General features: G+C 34.8%; 1 protein-coding gene across 9 annotated transcripts in view; it reads right to left on the bottom strand.

Annotated features, from left to right (window-relative positions):
• Nucleotides 1-8,395: 8,395 nt before the first annotated feature.
• PPIP5K2 (diphosphoinositol pentakisphosphate kinase 2) overlaps nucleotides 8,396-20,217 on the bottom strand; it is a 73,512-nt gene continuing 61,690 nt past the window's right edge. For all 9 annotated transcript variants that reach the window (XM_058537010.1, XM_058537172.1, XM_058536962.1 and 6 more), the window contains 3 exons: nucleotides 17,633-17,773; nucleotides 14,082-14,207; nucleotides 8,396-8,603 (listed from right to left, as the gene is read on the bottom strand). In XM_058537010.1, the coding sequence (XP_058392993.1) occupies nucleotides 8,491-8,603; nucleotides 14,082-14,207; nucleotides 17,633-17,773 (380 nt within the window). In that variant the 3' untranslated portion in view covers nucleotides 8,396-8,490. The remainder of the gene's footprint in view (nucleotides 8,604-14,081; nucleotides 14,208-17,632; nucleotides 17,774-20,217) is intronic.

Genomic DNA, 20,217 nt, shown 5'->3' with positions numbered 1-20,217 from the left:
ATAATGCGCATGTAGTAGGAATATGGCACAGTTTATACTCTCAAAGATTTCCCCTTACACTCATCTGCTTTTACACAGTCTATAAGACTACATCACCCATATGCATACTGGCTATAAATCATTTTTGTCTTGATGCAAAAACATTTCCATAACTATATTTCATTTTATTTAGGCTAATATGAAAAATATTTTGCATTTACAATATCAACTGATATCCAGAACTAAATGCATTCTGAATGATAAAGGGAAGCTATTATGTAAATATTTTAATGTTGATAATTCTCAAAATTATCATTATGAGTATTGTAGCATTAACTGTATTAACAGTAAATTCCTCAAAAGAGCATCTGGGAGCAAGAGGGAGTAGCAATGGTCATCAGTACCACTAACTCTTTTTAGTTATGTTATCTACCTAAATTAGTGTTCAAAAAACACCTGTTGACTATGATGAAGAGGGAGGGAGTACTGCTAGAAGGGAGCCGGTGATAGTAGAAGAAATGGTTAATTCTTCCCTAGAATTCTGAGGAAGAAGGGAAAAGCAAGTACAGACACGTTTTGAGACGAAGGGGCCTCATGCCAACCCTGTGGATGCAGATACGGGAACTGAGGCCCAGCAAAGTATGGAGCATTGTAGTCTCCCAGATAGCCAGTAGCAGAACTGAGATTCAAATCCAGCTCTCCTTTCTTAGTCTCTTATCCTATCCATTCTTAGTCCCTTATTCTATCCGGTAAAGGAATGACTTTGCTCTTTCCTGAGGAGGCTTTGAAAAAGTGTGGAGAAAGACATTATAACCAGGCAGTTCAATACACATGCTTTTACACGCACAAATTTCATTGCCAAAAATGAACTAAAGCATCTGGCTACTCAGTGCTCTATCCTCCTGCCCAGCCTGTGGAATGAGCACACGGTGGGGTTTCAGCCACATGATTCCAAGCTGGACATTTACTATTTCTTACGGGACTTCTGAAATGACTCCATGCTTTCCTCGAGCTGCAACTCTCAATTTTCACATTTTTACAGTGATTGCATTTCCCACAGGTGAAGCAGACTGAAGCAGACTCTGTTCTCTTCCAGTCTGAGTACTATTGTGTGCCTTATTTTCTCTTTGTGGCTTTGCCGTCTATCCCACTGGGAGGTAGGAATGGCATATGGGACTTTCAAAAAGGTTTCTAAATGACCAATGAAGATGACACAATATACACAATTGTGATGAGTTATAACATTTGGGACTCCTAGGTCTCATTTTATTGTCATGAATTTTGAGCAGGGCATTATATGACAAATTAGCATTTCTACGTATGGTGAAAGAGAGTCTTTAATTATTTGGCTTCCAATTTCTTCACATTAGCAATGATGCTTTTTGATAATACAATAGTAGAGCCTGTGTTCTTTTATTCTCTCTCCCTCACCTTCTCTCTTTTCTCTTCATTTTTCCATCCATCCATCCATCCACCTTTATCACTGAGCTTCTATTCAGCATTAACTAACTTGAGAAAAATCTACAGTTTTTAAAATCAGCAAAACACTTTCAGGAGGCACATAGGTTTTTTTCTTTAAAAAAATCCTCCTCCCATACTGAAGCACCTTACATAGAATGATAAAGAAATGGCCTACTTTCCTCATCGAGATACATCCTTATAAGGGCTTTAAAGTGAGTATCTAAACTGTACGTACATTATCCCACCAGGGTCACACAACTGTGTTATTCACACCACAATATGAGATGGATAGGTGGGAGAGGAGGCCCAATTTTATTTTGTTAAATATTGCGAATTTTTATTTTTAACCTTGCTTTAAGAAGGATTGTACTGTGTTATTTTAAAGATTTTTTAAAAAGGAAAGATGCCAGAATAACCTTGATTTCTTTTTCTTTTTTCTTTTTTTTTTTTTTTTTTTGGCTTGTCAGATTGTTACTAGGCATGCTGTTCCCGTGGTAACAAGAGTAACTATAAAAGAGTATTGGGAGCTGTCTAGAACATCCTTGACTGCAAAAATGCTGAAATACCAATGAAAACAGAGGCCTAGCTAACATTTGGACTACACAACTCTGTTACAACAAAAGAGTACAAATAATGCTTCACATTTGTTTTTTCCTTTACAGTTTACCAAATTATCATTTCATTTGATCCTGACAACATTGCACTGTAGGCAGGACTGGCATTATTAACGTCATTTAAAAAATATAACTGTGATGAGAAGACATGGGCTTCTTTTCTTCTTCCTCCTCCTCCTCTTCCTTCTTGTCAAAGGATAGTAACAACAACAAAAAGTGATGCCCGGTTTGAAAATGAAGGAGAAATCAATAAAAAAATGTTCCCCGAATATAAAACAGAAATATAAATTGTCATCAACAAAACTAGAAGACACTTGTAATCTCAAGCACAATATATGAGAGACAGCTGACAAGTGCAGTCAAGGTCAACCAGGAAGATGCCTAGAGAGGATGCTTGCAGCTCCAGATCTCAGACACAGTCATTAGGCCAAAAGACTCCAAAACAAATGGCATAATCTGAGGGGCAAAACCAATTCCTTGTCTGAAACAATGGAAATGGGGTGAGTGTGGCAGTAGGGAATTTTCTGGATACTGCCTGGTACCATAGAGTAGCAGGAGAAGCAAAGCCAAAGGAGGAAATAGAGACATATCACATTTACAAGAAGCCGTCTGTAGATGAGACAAAGGGGAGGAAAGAGACTCCAGAGGTGAGTAGCTCTGCAGTTGCCAATCTTTGTTGGCTGGAGAGAATAAAAGGCTAGAACAGCTCTCTCAGACCCACAATCCTGCCACAAACAGCTTCACTATAACCCAGGAAGAACTGTGTTAGCCCAAAACACTGCCCTACCCATCATTTGAATTTCTATCAATTAGGTGAGCCAGAAGGGAACTTACCTCATTTAAAGATGAGCAGTAATTGAGAATGAAACTGCACAGTGTTAACACAAAAACCCTCCAAGAAAAGGAGGAAAGGAACAGGAGCGACAACAGCAGATAAAACCATTCAACAGAAAAAATGAATCTACTGAGCACAAGAAATATGTGACCAAATATGCTGTCATAACTCAAAGAACTTAAGGAAATGAAAAGTTCACACAGAGAGACAAGGTGATGAGAAACACCATGGCAGAACAAGCAAAGTAGAATGCTTTCTTCATCTTGATTAACGTGAGGTTCAAAATACAGCATTTAAATCGACTAGCATGTAATAAAGACATAAACATATTTATAGGTATAAAGTTAAACACAAGAACCAAGGAAATAAGACAATCACAACTAAAACTGTGCAGTAGAGAAAAGGTAGAAGGAAGTATACTAATTGGACATTGCTTACAGCTGTGAGTCAAAAGCATCTCAAAAATTAAATGTATCATTCAAAATCACACGTAAGAAGAAAACCACTAGAGGAACAAAGGATACTATAGCAAAAAAGGATAATATAATGAAAGTGCAGTGTACAGTGTACATTGCTGATTACTTGTTATCCATGCCCCCCACCCCTCCTTCCTATTAGAACTCTGATTTTCATCATATGTCCATCCTTTCTTCACACCATCATGTGCCCTACGTCAGTGGTCAACTGGAGGTGATTCGGCCCCCGAGTGGACATTTGGTAATGTCTGGAGACATTTTTGACTCAATATTTGCGGGGATGCTACTGGCATTTAGGGTAGGGGCCAGGATGAAGAGACTGGCTCCAGGCCAATATCCTATGTGTGAGTTTTCAGGCCTTCCCATACACAATTACAAAGGCTTTGCCTGGCAGCTTCATGGGGGAATGCCCCTCCCCACAGTCTTCCAAGGCAGTTGTAGCCAAGGACTCAGGACCCCATGGGCCGGCATGCTCCTATGCATATCTGCATTCCTAGCCCAGCCACCTCCATTCGGAGGCCTCCTTATCAGGGGACCACGGCTGCAACACTTTTCAGGTGTTTCCTTATGGGAAGACAGGGGGCTTGACCAAGATGCTATTCTCCACTGTTCTTTTCCACCCCTAGCCCTTCCTCCTCTCCCTGCCCCAGTCCCCTGGGTTCATAAAATGCAGGAACTTTTTGTTCAGCACTCCTCAGCATCCGTTTTTAGTTTCATAAAAACTCTTGCATAATTTAATGTTCTTAAGATAGAAAATGTAGCCGTGAGACAACTTCCCATACCTGCACTGCATGTCATTTGATTGACCCTTGCTCAGTGCCATTCCATGGGGGAAATGGAACAGTGAGGAGCCAGCACTACTTTCCTTTTTGGCCTCTTGCTTATATTATTACACTACATAAACAAAGACATTTTCATTTTGGCTCATTGCCTTGATTGACCACATCAACCCTTGCAACTTGGCACAGGGATACTGCTAGCCATCCTACAATGCACTGAACAGCCTCCCGCAAGAATCATCCTGTCCAAAGTATCAACAGTGCTGAAGCTTTTGGGGGAACCTGACCCCATCACTATCTCCAAGGCCAATAAGTTCATGGCATTCTCTTGGAGAATGTTAATCATGTAGGAGTTGACAGATCACCAAATAAGTTAGCCCAGTCACACTGAAGTGAAAGACTTACTATTCCATGGTTGAGAGAGAATTTTCCTCAATTTTTGTGTTGGACATAAAGAAACATGTAGCCCTGACTGCACTGGCAGCCATCTTGTGAACAGGAGGGAAAACAACTTTGAGATAAAGCTTATACTATGCTAGAGTAGAGAGGGAGAGAATCTGGGTCCTTGATGACATTATGGCTGATAGAACCGTGGAGCCCACCCCACCTTCGGACCTTCAGAAATGTGTAATAATAAATTTCCTTATGATTTTAAGCCAATTTCAATTGGAGTTTTTCTTATTTGCAATGAAAGTATTGTTACAAAAAGATTTTTAAAAAAAGCAATAAAAACAGAAAGCATAAGCTAAAAGCAAAGATATAGTACATATAAATAAATATAGACTACACTAATGTATTAAATAAGAGGAATCCTAAAATTGAATCACAAAGCAAAATCCACTATATACTATATTAAAATAAAATACCTAAACAGTGAGATGAATATAAAAAATAAAAAAAAAAACGGATAAAGGTATATCAGGCAGATGCAAGCCAAAATAAAACACAGGTCATAACCTTAATATACAACATTTTAAATTACAGGGCAAAAGCATCCAGAGACAAAAAAAAAAGAGATGTTGTAATGATAAAGACAAAACCCACAATGGAAATCTAACAGTCATGAATTCACATCCATCAGGAAACAACCACACACTATATAGAAAAAAGTAAAGTAAAAACCACAAATAAAAGGGGAAACTGACAGAAATCCCTAAGGGAAAAATTTCTCTCTCTCTTAAGTCATGGTAAGCATGTGGACCAAAGGAAAAGCAGGTTACAGAAAATCTAAATAATATATTTAATTGAGATATAATTTATATATAATAAATACATTTTACATAGCTCTGCATTCTCTGAAAGGAGACTAGATCTTTCACAAAATTGACCCCTATAAAGAAAACTTTACATGGGAATAGTTTGGTACCCATGATTCTGTACAAAGGGAGAACTGTTTCTACTTGGACTCCTTATCACAAGTGACTCCTTCAGGAGTGTAAAAATTGTTCCCTTGGGCAAAAACAGCTGCTGTTTGTGACAGCTCGAGGTATAGGAAAAGAATGAGAGAGACTAGAGAGGGAACGGCTGGACCATCACAGAAGTGATCCCAACCTACGAACAATAAATACAAGTAGTCGACATCATAAAGATAAAATGATGTAAATTTAATGAACACTATATGTAAGGCAAACTTTGATAAGCACACAAGGAAAGACCAAGAAGTTTCTACCAAAGTACAAGACAAAACGGTAAAACCTTAGTTCAAACTGGCCTGGAACTAGACACTAGCGAGCGTGTAGATCAGAGTCAGCAGAACCTGGAGGGAATCTGGGTGGTCCTGACCAAAGCCAACTTTTCCCTTGTCTAAAGAGTTTTAGATATTTTTTGAAGAACTAAACATTTAACTTTTCTCTCTTAATTGCCACCTAAAGCCCTTTTGCTCTATGTATGTAAGCACACTGCTACACATTCTGTCCCTTTACTGTCTCCCTTCTGCCTCCATTTCCTACTTAAAGGAAACATGAGATAAGGTGTTTAGCACACTTTTCTCCTTAACTCAAGATTGGCATAACACCCCAAAAACATTTGCTAGTAGTTGAGAATGGACTACGAGAACTCATTAGAACCAGAGCAGCAGAATTTGCCGGCGCTAGACTTCAAGGGCAAAGTTAGGTCTGAGTTCAGATGTAGGGTGTTTAAGGGTGAAAAGACTGAATAATGCACTATGACGACTAATATCCCAGAATGACTCAGCAGTTGCTCAGCTGTGGTTTCTCATCACTTTGCTGGTTGGAGCATTAGGCGGCAAGAAATCTAGCATTAAAAAAAAAAACAAATTAAAAAATACACCTTCCAGGGATAGAATAAAGTAAGAAACAGACTTCAGTAAAACTTTGAATAAACAGTGATAACTATAATTTCTTGCTCTGATATAAAAGACTTTTTTTTCGTTTTGGAAAATGATTCTAAGATTCTTGCAAATAAGACTGTCCAGTCTACATAGCAATATTATTGAATTTAGTGACTACAGTGAAATCACAGTTCTTGAATAACAATGGAAAAAGTGAGTTGTACTGAACTTTCTAGTTAATTTCTGTGGAAAGCAATATACTGTGATGTGTATAGCCAATAATAAGAAATTATATGTAATAATCTAAGATAAGCATTGTTTAATGTTAAAACAGTTTTCCTCATTCTTTCTACTTTGAAAGCTAAAAGGAAACAGATAAAGAAAGGAAATAGATAAAGAAAATAAAAAATTATTTGCCATTTAAGTCACTCTCTGATTCTGGAAATAAAATACTTTAATTCAGTTCCACTTAAAAATAAAAGTTGTTTCCTTAGTCACACAATGAGCACATTAACCACATTTTCACATACAGAAAGCTTAGGTACATTCAACTGTTTACAAGACATATCTCCATATAATACATTTACATTCTTGTCAAGTATATGAACTTATATATAATTGTATGTATTTGTGACTTTTGCATCTGGTACCTTTGGAAACTAACATGTAATATGCTTATTTACTAAAAGTCAGTACACATATGATGATTTAAGGTTAAGAGAGTCTCTTTTGAAGAATGTTAATAGTTATATTTATACGAGAATTCAATAATTTTTCTAAACATAAGCTTCAAACTAAAGATTTAGTAATTTAAGTTATCTGACTGGCAATGCATAGAATTCTTAGGTTGTACTGTTTGGTTTACAGTTTATTTCAAGTGGTTTGTAACTATTTGTGCATTAGGGGAAAAAAAGCACCAAAGATAATAAATATTTTTTCACATCATACATAAAATCACAACACAATGATCTCTATATCCCTTCAAAATCTAATCATTTGAAAAGAGCATTTATTACAAATGCTCCATCTTTTAAGCTTTCTTAGTGAGATCAACTGATACACTAGAGATAAGAACGGAAATGGTAAAAACAGGTGCTATACATAATATCTACTAACTATAGAATTCAGATATTCTTTTCACATTGATGATTTCCATTTTTGAACTAAGTTCCTTAGATACAAAAAGAATTCTGAAAATAAGTGTAACATTTATGAACTTGTCAACTACATCTCTTAAAAAGAAACTCTAAAGATGTCTTTCTTGCCAATATATGAAGCAAAATTTTCCTGATGAACAAAAGCACCTTATGGTAAGGAAATACATAAAGAAAATATTTTCTACAAATTAATATACAAATTTATGTGCATAAAGGTGTAGTTATCCCAGCTGTATACGTAATATTTTAAATAACACGCAATAAAAAAATTCAAAGCACAGACTGAAAAAATAACCCATATGCTAATACTCCAGTTATTAAATATTGCAGCATATATGTAATTCTAACAATTGGGAGAAAAAAAAGTTTCTAATCTTAATGGTCAATGAAATCTCTTTGGAAATATACTTTTTAAAAGTTCCCAATATGTAACCCTGGCCATCAAATTTCAACCCAGGCTACAGTTTTTTACAGCCAAGACGCAATCCCGTGAAAATGAAAGTGCGTACAGAGGCCACCTCACAGATTCTTCAGTAAAGAGCATCACTGGTGTGACACTGGCACAGGCCAGCTGGGCTTTTATATTCCTTTTCTTTATCATAGGCACATGTAAACATCATATTAAGGATGACAGATCTTCATCACCATAGGTTTTGCCACTCATAAAATGCTAAATAAACATTGTTTTAAACATTTCCAGATCATGATAAAAGTTCCTTACCTGACTATATACAAATAATTCTCTAGATTTAACATTTTTAAATGAAGACAGAGACGTCTAAGTAGAAAACACAAATTACTTGCTTTAACAGTTTCAGTCAAGATTTATTACGTGTCTTTTTCTATTGAATACATGATTTTTATAAGTATAACGAGTTCCAGTTTCTGCTAAGAAGATTTCATTTCTTCTTCCCAGTGGTTTTTTTGTGTTCATGCGTTTCTGTTTTGCTAGTTATACTCTTTTTCCGAGATGAGGTATTAGGAACAACTGCACTAGAAGGTCCACTGGTAGCTATACAAAAAAAGAAGAACTATTGCTTAGATTTTCACAAGCAATCCACGTTCAAGTAATCGGGCTGAATAACAAAATAATTCATCTTATGTTAGAATTGTGATATAAATGAAACACTGTAAACATGTAATACAGCATTTTTTACTTTTTGGAATTCAACACCAATACAGAAAAGTAATGTCAATGGGCTGTGTTCAAAAAACAAATTTCTCTTTTCACTCTACATTCTTCCTAGGAAACTAATTTTTTCCATCATTTTTAACTACCATCTATTGAGCTAACGATAATGACTTCAAATTTATACTTCTGGCCCAGACCTTTTCCCTCCCCTTCAGATCTGTATATCCCATATATCCTACTAGAAATCTCTATATAGATATCTGACAGGAAACAAACTTAACAGGTTTAAAACTGAACTCATCATTTTCCCTATAAACATCTATTTTCTCCTATAGCTTCTATGTCACCATTATCTAAACAGCTAAAAGGTTAGAAAGATAGAAACGTTCTTGACTTAGGACTCATCTTTCAACATCCAAACCAACAGCAAGCCCTAATGAATTATCAAAAGTTATTCTACGCCGAGTTACACTTCTGGTACGGATGTGTAAGCTCCTGTCGGACCAATCCTCCTGCCAGGAACAAGTATAAACTCTGGATAAAATATGAAAAACAACTACCTGAAGACACTGAAGAGTGAATAAAAGCAGGCATATACTAGAAAAGAATCAACACTTGGAAGAAGGAAACAACATGGGATGAGTCCCCCCTGCCCCCCACCCCCCCTTTAAAGCTTTTGGCATAAGGACAGGATCCAGTCTGCACTGTGTGGAATGGCTAAAACTCCAACATAAAACTCAGTCTTATTAGCATGAAGAACCAAAAGACAAGTATTGAGGCAACTAGGGTTGCTGGAAAGTTAAGTAAGAAATCCCAGAAAGGGAGAGCCCTCAATTCTTTGTATAAACCCTGATCAAATTTATGGCATGAGCAGAGTGAGCTCCAAGAAGTCCAGCTAAGGCTAAAAGAAGTGAAGTGAAATTTGAGCTGCCAGCCACTTCAAGGGACACAGTTTTGCAATCTGAATTCAGCCAAGGTTAACTTTTTGCTTTAAAAAAACCAAAACAACCCAATACTCTTTGGAGGAATATAACAGATCCAGAGTTTCTACAATATATCATTTATAATGTCTAAGATACAATCCAAAATTACTCAATATATGAAAAAACAGGAAATCATCCTTCTTCTTGAGAATGGGTAAACTGACACAGACTAATCCTGAAATCAGCCAGATTAATAGACAAGAATTTTAAAACAACTATTTTAACTATACTCAAGACCAAAGGAAAATATACTCATAATGAATAACAACATGGGAAATCTCTGAAGAAGAAAAAACTATAAAGAATCAAAAATAATGTCTAAAACTAGAATAAATATCTGAAATAAAAATTCACTAAATGGGTTTAACAGCAGAATGGAGATGACAGGTAAAAGTGAACATCAACCAGGATTATCACTTAAGAAAAAAAAAAGATCCTAAGTATGCCATAGTCCAACTGATGAGAACCAAAGATAAAGGGAAAACACTGAAAGCAGGCAGAGAAAAATAATCAATTAACCCATTGCATACATGGGAACAACAATTCAGATTAACAAAGACTTCTCATCAGAAACAATGGGAACTAGAAGACAGTGGAACAACATCTTTAAAATGCTGAAAGAAAAAACTTTCTTCCCAGAATTCTCTGTCCAGCAAAATTACCTTTCAAGAATGAAGGTGAAATAAAGATTTTTTCAAATATAATAATAGACCTACAGCATAAGAAATGCTAAAAGGATTCAGGTTGGAGGCAAATGAAACCAGATGGAAACAAAGACTTAGAAGAAGGAATGAAAAGCATCAAAAATGGCAAATATGTGGATGAATAAAAGACTTTTTTCTCCTCTTAATTTTTTTACAATACATGACTGTTTAAAGCAAATATCACAACATTGTATGCAGCCTTTATAATATATGTAGAAGTAACATATATGGGTAACTATGTGTAAAGGACGGGAGGAGGGGAAGGTAAATGAACCTATACAGTTGCGAGGCTTCTACATTTCACTTTAAGTGGTATAAAATTAATTCTAAGTAGACCATGAAAAGTTAGAGATGTATATTTACAGCCACCAATAAAAGAATAATGCAAAATGTTATAGCTAAAAAGCCAACAGGTAAGTTAAAATGAAATTCTAAAATATAATGAATACAAAACAAGGCAGGAAAGAATAAAGGAATAATAATAATAATCAGAAGGAATAAATAGAAAATAAAACAGTAGAACCCAACCACATCAATAATTACATTAAATGTTAATGGACTACAAACACTGCAACTATAAAGCAGACAATGTTAGAATGGCTTCTTTAAAAAGCCAAATATATAGCTGTCTACAAAAAATCTCCTTAAATATAAAGATACAGATTGGTTAAAAAAATATGCCACGCATATAGTAAGCATAAGAAACCTGAAGTAGCTAAATTCACATCAGATAAAATAAATTTGAAGACAAAGCATTACTAGATATCAAAGAGGGAAATTTCATGATGATAAATGGGTCAATACATCAGGAAGTCATAACAAGCAAATATATATGCACCTGAAAACAGGGCTTCAAAACACACAAAGTAAAAATTGACTGAATTAAAGGGAAAAATAGACAATTCCACAGTTGTGAGTGGAAAGTGCTCTCTAAGCAATTGATAGAACAATCAGAACCTCCCCTTCCTTGCACGTGACCCCATCTCCCAAAATGGTAGACACAGAAGATCTTAATAACATTATCAACAATCTCGACCTAATGGATACTATAGAATGCTACATCAATGAACTATGCAAAAAAAATTCGTTTTTAGCGCACTTGGTATATTTAAAATGTACTAAGTCCAAATGTTAAGCCATAAAAAGAGCCTCACCTTTAAAAGACTGAAATCATATAGTGTATGTTTTATAATTGCAATGAAATTAAATAAGAAATTGGTAACAAGGTATTCAAACCTCGCCCCGCCCCAAATATTTAGAAATTAATCAATGTTTCTAAATACTCCATGACTCAAAGAAGAAATCACAAAGTAAATCAGAAAATATTTTTAACTGAAAGAGACTGAAAATACAACATAACTTTTGTGAGATGTAGCTAAAGAAGTACTTAGAAATTTACAGCTTTAAATGTTTATATAACAAGAGAAGATATGTCTAACAATCAGTGATTTGAGAAATTAGAAATAGGGGGAAAAAGTAAACCCAAAGTAAGTAGAAGGAAGAAAATAATAAAGAAAAGAAAATAATGAAATATAAAACAAAAAGAAAACCAAACAATCAAATCTAACTCTTTGAAAAGATCAACAAAATGGATAAATCCCTGGTGAGAATGATCAAGAAAAAAACCCAAATACGAATTATCAGTATCATGAATAACAGTTATTACCACATTCATTAAAAGGATAATAAACAAGAAAGTTGACAACCTAGATAAAATGAACAAATTCTTAAAAAATACAAGTTCCCAAAACTGCCACAAAAATGAAACAAAATTAATTCTACCAAAATTTAAGGAAGAAATGACTATCTTAGAAAAACTCGTTCAGAAAATAGAAGAGGGAGAAATACTTCCCAAATCATTTTATGAGGCCAGCATTACCCTGATACCAAAACCTGAAAGACACTACAAAAAGAAGAAAACTTCAGGCCAATATCCTTCACAAATGCAGGTGCAAAAATCCTCAAAAATCAAACTGAGTCCAGCAACATGTATTAAAAAAATCATACATCATGACCAAGTAGGGTTCATCCCAGGAATGCAAGATTGCCTTGTGTTATATTTGAAAACACCATTTCATCTTTATTATTTAAAAATGTATATGAAATAATGCATTTATTATGTATCTAATATGTAGGGAAGAACAACGTACCATGATTCAAAGGGTATTTAAATCTCAGGTCTACTGACTACTAGCTACGTGAACAGGGACAAGTCACAACCTCTCTTCACGTTTCCTCATCTGTAATGGTCCTAAGAATGGTACTGATCTCTGAAGGCTACGGTAAGAACTATGAGAATAAGAAAGTGTTTTGCAGTATAAAGAACTATACAAATGCTAGCTTTGAGTTGTATAGGGAACACACCACAATTTACATTTAAGATACTTTTTCACTTGTACTTTTTCACTTGTCTGTAGCTGCATGTACTGACTATTTAGAAATGTACAAGGTTCAAATCTCTTTAAGATACTGCCTCTGACTTATAAGGCCTGGTATTCTGACAGAGCTATAATCAGGTATAATAGATCAAATCAGTAGTATAGCGTGTCATCAGAGCTCTTGTTTTGAAAATCATACAAATACATCATCAATGGAGGGGGTTGGGTTGGGTCTTGAAGAGTGGAAGGTAAGACAGGGAACATTTTAGAAGGAAAAAAAAGACATCAGTGTTACAGGGATTTATTTGGGGAAAACTGAAGAGAATAGTTTGGCTATAGCATAACAACAACAAAAGCAGCTAACATTTAGTAAGTGTTTACTATGTGTGCCAAGTACTTTATATGCTATTGCATTCATTTCTGACAACCTCATAAAACAGGTACTATTACCCTGATTTTATGACTGTGGAACCAAGGATCAGAGAGGTTAAGTAATTTGCCCAAGGTCATATAGCTGATAAGTAGCAGAGCTGAGATTTTATTTTAGGTCCCTCTGACTCCCAAGCGCAAACTTTTAACCAAAAGAATATTTGAGAGCACTAAAAGGAGGAAAAGAATGAAGACATCTGCAATGAGGAAGGAGACAGTCAAAGCTTTGCAGCCACATGGAATTGCAGCTATATGGAAGAAAAAAGGCACAGGGTAAGAAAAAAATGAATAGACTTGATTATCCCTGTCTGGGGTAACAAAGTAGAAAGAAGAAGAACCATCAAACAAGAAGATAGAAGAATCAGAAATATGGAAAGAACATCAAGACAGAGTGACATCCCGGGAGTCAGGATAAGAAAATATCTCAGGAAGGATCAACAACACAATCAAACATGCCAAGAACTTAAAATAAAAAAAAGCTAATAAAAGATAATTGAATTTGGTAGTCATACCATCAGAGTGAGAATGGAGATATCAAAATACTGTAAAGAAAGAGAAAAAAAATCTTCACATAGAATGATGCCTAGGCTCAACAGAAAAGCAAAAGAAGACTGTCCATAAATTAGTTTGGAGAAAAGTATATGAAATAATTTTCTTAACAGACGCAGGGGGAGGGGGGACAATTAGAGAAAAAATGCAAACGTATCAATAGGCTACAATAATAGATTTTTAACCCTTAGGATCATTACACTCCAGGAGGTGTAATGATTTTACACTTAAAAACAGATTTTACACTTAAAAAGCAAGCTATTATTACTTCTCTAATTGATACACAGACTTCACAAAATCACATACACTCCTAACCTGGTTTGCTGCTTGCTTTAGTACTCTTTAAGGTAGCTGGTGGTGTCGGCAGGATCTTTGCAGGTGTATATGTATTTAAAGATATTTTTCTTCTCATTACTGGACTGGAACGTGAAGCTGTAGAGGCTGAAAAAAAATAAACAAACATAGTAATTCAATAATTTCCTGCCAATTTTATCTTTACAGTTTAGAAAATTTCTTATGACATATGTAGTGGTCCTATGAATATATATAATAACAGGAGAAAACAGACTAGGGTTTGCAGTGTAAATTCAGCAAACCATCTTTCCTATAAAAAGTTCTCTAATGTTCTTGGCCAAATAGATGTTCTGTTTATATTGCAAACAATTAGCATTTAACAGTACTCACCAAAGGAATGTCAACAAGAACAGATTTAATTTTATCCTGCCCTGATAGAAACTCAGAGAGCTGATGGCATAGTGTTATTGCTAGTAATAGAAGACAAAATTGTTTTTCTCTCAAAAATATCAAGTAGAGATTCAAGGATAGTTCATCTATAAACACAATGGTCTACTAAACTGTCATATTTAAGAATAAACTAAACAGATTACAAGTAATTAAGTAAATCAGACTATCTTCCTATATTAATTCTACCCACTTGAGATCTATTTTCACGCAAGGGAATTTTAAAGCCTTTTTTTTCTCTTTCTGATCAAGGTGGGGAGATTAAGAGGTGTGAAAAGGAAAAGTAGGGATAATCTTAAGTATGGAGTCCTCTGGGGAAGGATAGGCCAGAGTAGGGGAGCTACTGGCATGTGTTTCTGGCTTCTTAAACAAACAGAGGTGGGGAGATAACAAAAAACGGATTTGCCTAATTTTGTAATTTTGGAGGAGGACCCAACAGCAATAAACAGTATGTCTCTGAAAAATCAATACTTGGGCCAATTACGGCAAACGTGGCTTAGGTGGTTGATATCTACGTGAACAAACATAAATTCCACTGGCAGAAGCTCAAAGCAGTCACTAATGAAATAATATACAAGTGATGAAAACGTCCCTAAAACATCATATGAAGCACTAACTTCACCTTTATTTAGCGCTTTCCTGCTTGCATTTTTTATCCTATTCTGTTAACTTCCACCTCTAAGTTATCCAGTTGGTATTTCCACACCTTTCCCCCCCATCTGATATTATCAGTGCCCCACTGTAAGCCATCTACTAGTTACCACATATTGATTAATTTTGTACTAGGTGAGGAAAAAATTTTTTGAATGACAGAAGATTAATGTCTTCTCCCTTGTTATAAATACCACAAAAATCAATATAGTTCTATATTATGATGCTACTTCCTTGACAATTCAGGAAGTTAAGTATAAATAATGTACATATACTATGATTACTAAATATTAATTCTGCAGTTACACTACAAAATAGCATTCAGATACTTCCATAATAATTGGCACCCTATTTCCTTTAATATTCAAAAAGAATGAAAAAATCATACACTTCAGAAGATCTGCATTTTGGTCTTACTTGACCACTAACTAGTTGATTTCCTCAACAGTGTCTAATTTTTTCCTTTAAACAGTAAATTTTTCTCAAATGAAATCTTAAATAAAATGGATCAAAGTAGATACTGTGGTTGAAGCAGCCATGGAAGACACAAGGCCTAACCATTCAGCATCCTTCTCTCTTCCTCATGGAACTTCCAAAAGCTCTTGGGAATAAAGTTTGAAGACCAATGAACTGAATTAACTCCAAGGTTTATCCAATTCTATGAATTGCATTAACTATATTTACTTTCTTATCTAGTTCCCTTAGTAAGTAACGACATGAAATTTTAAGAGAGCTAGAGGGATTGGGGTACAACTTGTATCCACAATATAAAGAGGTAATTAGAACCAGAGAAGGAATTTAACATCCTTCCCTTAGCTAATATACCTAAATAATACACTCTGACGAACTGAATTCACTAACCACAGAAATGAAGCCTTCATAAAATAACAGCACCCACAGAAAAAACCTTCAAAGATTATCTTTTCGTAAATCCACCAAAATTCTCTTTCCAAAACATACAGATGTCATTACTGCTTTTACCTTTAAGTCACTCACTGAAAAGCTTCTAAATTCTAAATAGTATTGATACCTACCCTAAGTTCTTATTTACTAATCAGAATCTTTCTTTAATCTCTATTTTAAGATTACAAATCCCTGCCCCAGGGAAGCAGTGAAGCATCAAGTACAAAGAGGAGTAAAAGAGAAAATGAGAATTTATTCAGGTTCTACTGCATTCTGAGGAGCAGCATTGTCCACTCGATGAGCTATCAGAGAATAAAAGGAGATGAACATCCTTCATTTTCCTGACTTTAACTTTATAGCTTGGAGAAGTTATTTCATTTGGAGTGTTATCAATTCTCAGAATCAGACATATTCATATGCAAATTTTGAAATGAATACTTCCCAAAACCATTCCTAAAGCAAAATCTTTTAGAACATTCACACCAAGATACCTCTCTATTACCATCAATGATTGGAAGCAGAATACAATGTGAATAGAACTCTCTAGAATAATACAATGTGGTGGCCCAGGAAAGGGAAGAGAATAACAAGACATGAAAGTGGCTTTCATTCCAAGACCTCCAATTTTATTCTTGGGAGAAACATATTTACAGCAGTCTCCTTACAAAAGGTAAAATGGTACACACAGAAAGTTTGTAGCTTTTCTAAGAGATGACTAGGACTAGCAAGACTCTTAACTCTAAGAACACTCTCTCCTCAAACTAATGTTTCCTTAATTGGAAATTCCAACGTGCCAAAGGATCCTATAGAGCTGAAAATGACAACAGCCAGCTTATTTCTCACACCTAAAAAGGTAGCCCTGAACATTTCCCCAAATGATGTCCCTCAGAATAGCGCTACAGGATGTTTGAACGTGTTAGCCAAAAAAGGATTTTCTCAAAAAATAAGTTTTGGAAAATCTGGGTATACAGAAGAACCTTAGCTGTTTATATGCTAACGTAACTAGACCTCTCCAAAGGGAGGTGGGATATAATACACAGTTTCCAAAACATACTTAGCCATGAACCCCTTTTCTTCACACATAGGAATTCACTTCTTCAAAATATTTTCTGAAGAACACCATTTGAAAAACAATTGTCCTAATTTGCTCTCTTTAGTCAAGAGCTCTTTCTGAATCAATATGACTACTTATGAAAAGTGGTGAGGGGATGGGCACGTGTGCATGTGTGGGTTAATGTGGACCGATATTTTGTAATTTTTTAAAAGTTTATTATAAAATGACATACAATAGGAATGTGAAAAAGACCATGACTCTATATTATGTTGTCAACTTCTATTGCTGGGTCTTCGATTTTTTTTTTCCCTTTTTGTAAGAAAAAAGACTTTTGGGAGTCAAGAAAAGTGGTATGTTACATATTACACCAAAGAATCCCAAATAATATTCCTTTTCACCCCTTTCTCTCCTAAAATTCTATTTACTACCACTACTTGACTTTATATTTTTGTAATTCTCTTTATATTCAGATAATATCTATTGCCCCCAAATCCAATAACAACAATAATTTTCCTACAAATTTCAGGGCTCTTCCGTGGAACTTCACTTGATGGAGAAGCAATGGAAGCAAGAAATTCATCCACCTGCTTTAAAGACAGGGCATTGTGAAGAGTTTCTAGAGGACAAATAGATGGCACCATGGAATACAATTCAAAGCCTGGAAAAAAAACAAAACGAAAAAAAAGTTGGATATTTAAAAATCATTACTTAGAAAGGAAGAAGACCACTGCTTAGAATTGGACAGTTTAGGTCTTTTCAATCTATCACATGCAAACACATGAGATCTCTGAAGTCATGACACCAGATGCTATGCAATATGGGGTTGGAACAAGATGTGACAAAGATTTCATTTTAAATGTAATCACATAGTACAGCATGCACACAATTTCATTCTATATTTTGGTAAAATCTAAGAATAATACTTAAAGAAAAAAACCTGGGGGAGAAGACAGAAAAAAATACAATTTTTCAGATTTTACTTTTTAAAATCAGGTCTATCTGATAGGTGAACAAGCTGATGCCATGATGTGTCCCTGATGCCAGGATGCTAAAGGTAACCTCTTGTTGAAAAACAATTACATAATTATGCGTGAAGTGTGATTTTAAATACTCTTCTAGTCATACCAAGGCCAACCATACTCTCTAGTGTGACCCCAAAACAACATTCATTCATTTATGCTGAAATTAAAATTCCAAAATATATTTCACCTACCTTTATTGAGTTAACACAATAATTCTATTGGAAATTGCTAAGCTGAGTAAAGTTAGGCCAAGTAAAAAGCAATACAAAATACAAACATGTTTGCATTCAACAATGGCACAGAAATACAAAAATTTCAGGAAACAAACCATGCTGATATGTAATAATACCATCAGTGAAACAAAAGCACTTAAATATACAGTTGTTTTTTAAGAAATAGGATATAGGTTCTTTGCTTTTTATAAAAATTACCTGTTTATGTAAACTTTATTCAACTGAATGGCTTTTAAAATTGCTTTCATATACCTAAAATAACAAGTCTTTCTGCATCTACTTCCAAAAATCCAAACTAATTTTCCTCTGAAGGAACTACTTTTAATACTTAAAGTTTTATATGAAATCTAATATTGTTAATTAAAAAGTAAAAGTTAATTAAATTCAAATAGACTGCAAAACGCTCTGCTTCAATAGTCATCTACTCATTTTAACACTGACTGATATTTATTTAATTTTGGGAGGAAATATTGGCCCAAGAACTGCCTAATTCTTAGCTAGAATAGGGAAACTGGTTAAAAGAGAATCTAATCTTCCTAGAAAATAACCAAAGGATTTGCAAAACTGGTATGTTTGATTTTCAGGTACAAACCACAGCATGACAGAACATTACATATACTTAAAAAGAAAAACAAAAGACAACTATAATACCATAACAGCAGCTAAAGCACCCTAAGTTAAGCACTAAAGAAATTAGGCTTGCACAAGTATTGCATTTTTTTAAAGTACAAGATTCATGCAAATAAGCGCAAACCCTTTCTTTGCATTACACTAAACTTAACAATGTGGATTTTTATCCTTTCCTCAGAGTATTTACAAGTCTTTTGTAACAACTATTTTCTTGCATTTGCCTGTTAGATTTTATAACAGGCAAATAACAATATAATCGAGTTTCTCTGGACTATATTTTTTTCCATTTATCTTTAGTAAACCTTTTCTTTAATGCACAATGAAAGGGTTAGCGCAGCAATTTAAAAAGCCACCCTGCTGTCATGTTTAGAAGCTATAAAAACATACCACTGGAGCCTAGAAATTCCACAGAGGAAACGGACCAGCACCTATAGAGGTGTAGGTGTTCTGCACAGAGGCCCAGAAAATAAGGTAAAGCACTGTCAGAAGATACTTGTTTCACCATGTTCCTTGAACTAAAGATGAAGGGAGGGTAAATCCACGATATGTGTTAAGATGGAAATAACATGAAAGTTAGGGGAAATAAAAAGTGAAAGAAAGAGTCAAACGACAATTCATAGGACAGATAAGACAACATAATATAAAAAAGAAAAAAAGAAATCTTGAAAAGCCAAATGAAGTATTTCTAGAGTTGAAAGGAATGCATTTTATATGCATTAACTCACACAATGTGTGGAAAATCAACATTTTTTTAAAAGCATAAACCAAAATAATATAAAATTACTCTATTTTCTGTTAAATTTAACAAAAGGATTTTTTTTTTTTTTTGGCTTCAGTAAACAGATTTCTCCTACATAAAACTTGCAATACTGGCTATAAACACATAAGCAATCTGCACAAAAACTGTAGTCAGTTTTAAACCTGCAACATCTCTTCTTAGAATTTTGTGACTTCTGTTTTTCTCATGACTTCAGTTTTTCTTCTAGAGGTTCTTATACATATGGGTTCTTTAGAAGCTGCAGCTGTATCAATTAAGAATCTTTTTCTTCAAAAAGTAGCATTTAAACAGCTACAAAGAAGGGAAAGCACATTACGCTTTAAGGCTAAATTTTCACTTGCTGAAGATGAGATCTTCTTACTCCACCTTCAAGAAGTATCAGTGCACTGTTATTTAGGTGTGCTGTAAAAGGATCCGGAAGGGGGAGAGTGACTAATAA

The sequence above is a fragment of the Diceros bicornis genome, chromosome 1, assembly GCF_020826845.1.
Source record: "Diceros bicornis minor isolate mBicDic1 chromosome 1, mDicBic1.mat.cur, whole genome shotgun sequence".
In the NCBI taxonomy this organism is placed as follows: Eukaryota; Metazoa; Chordata; class Mammalia; order Perissodactyla; family Rhinocerotidae; genus Diceros; species Diceros bicornis.
The sequence above is the reverse complement of the archived record's forward strand: the minus strand, read 5'-3'. Positions and strand labels throughout refer to the sequence as shown.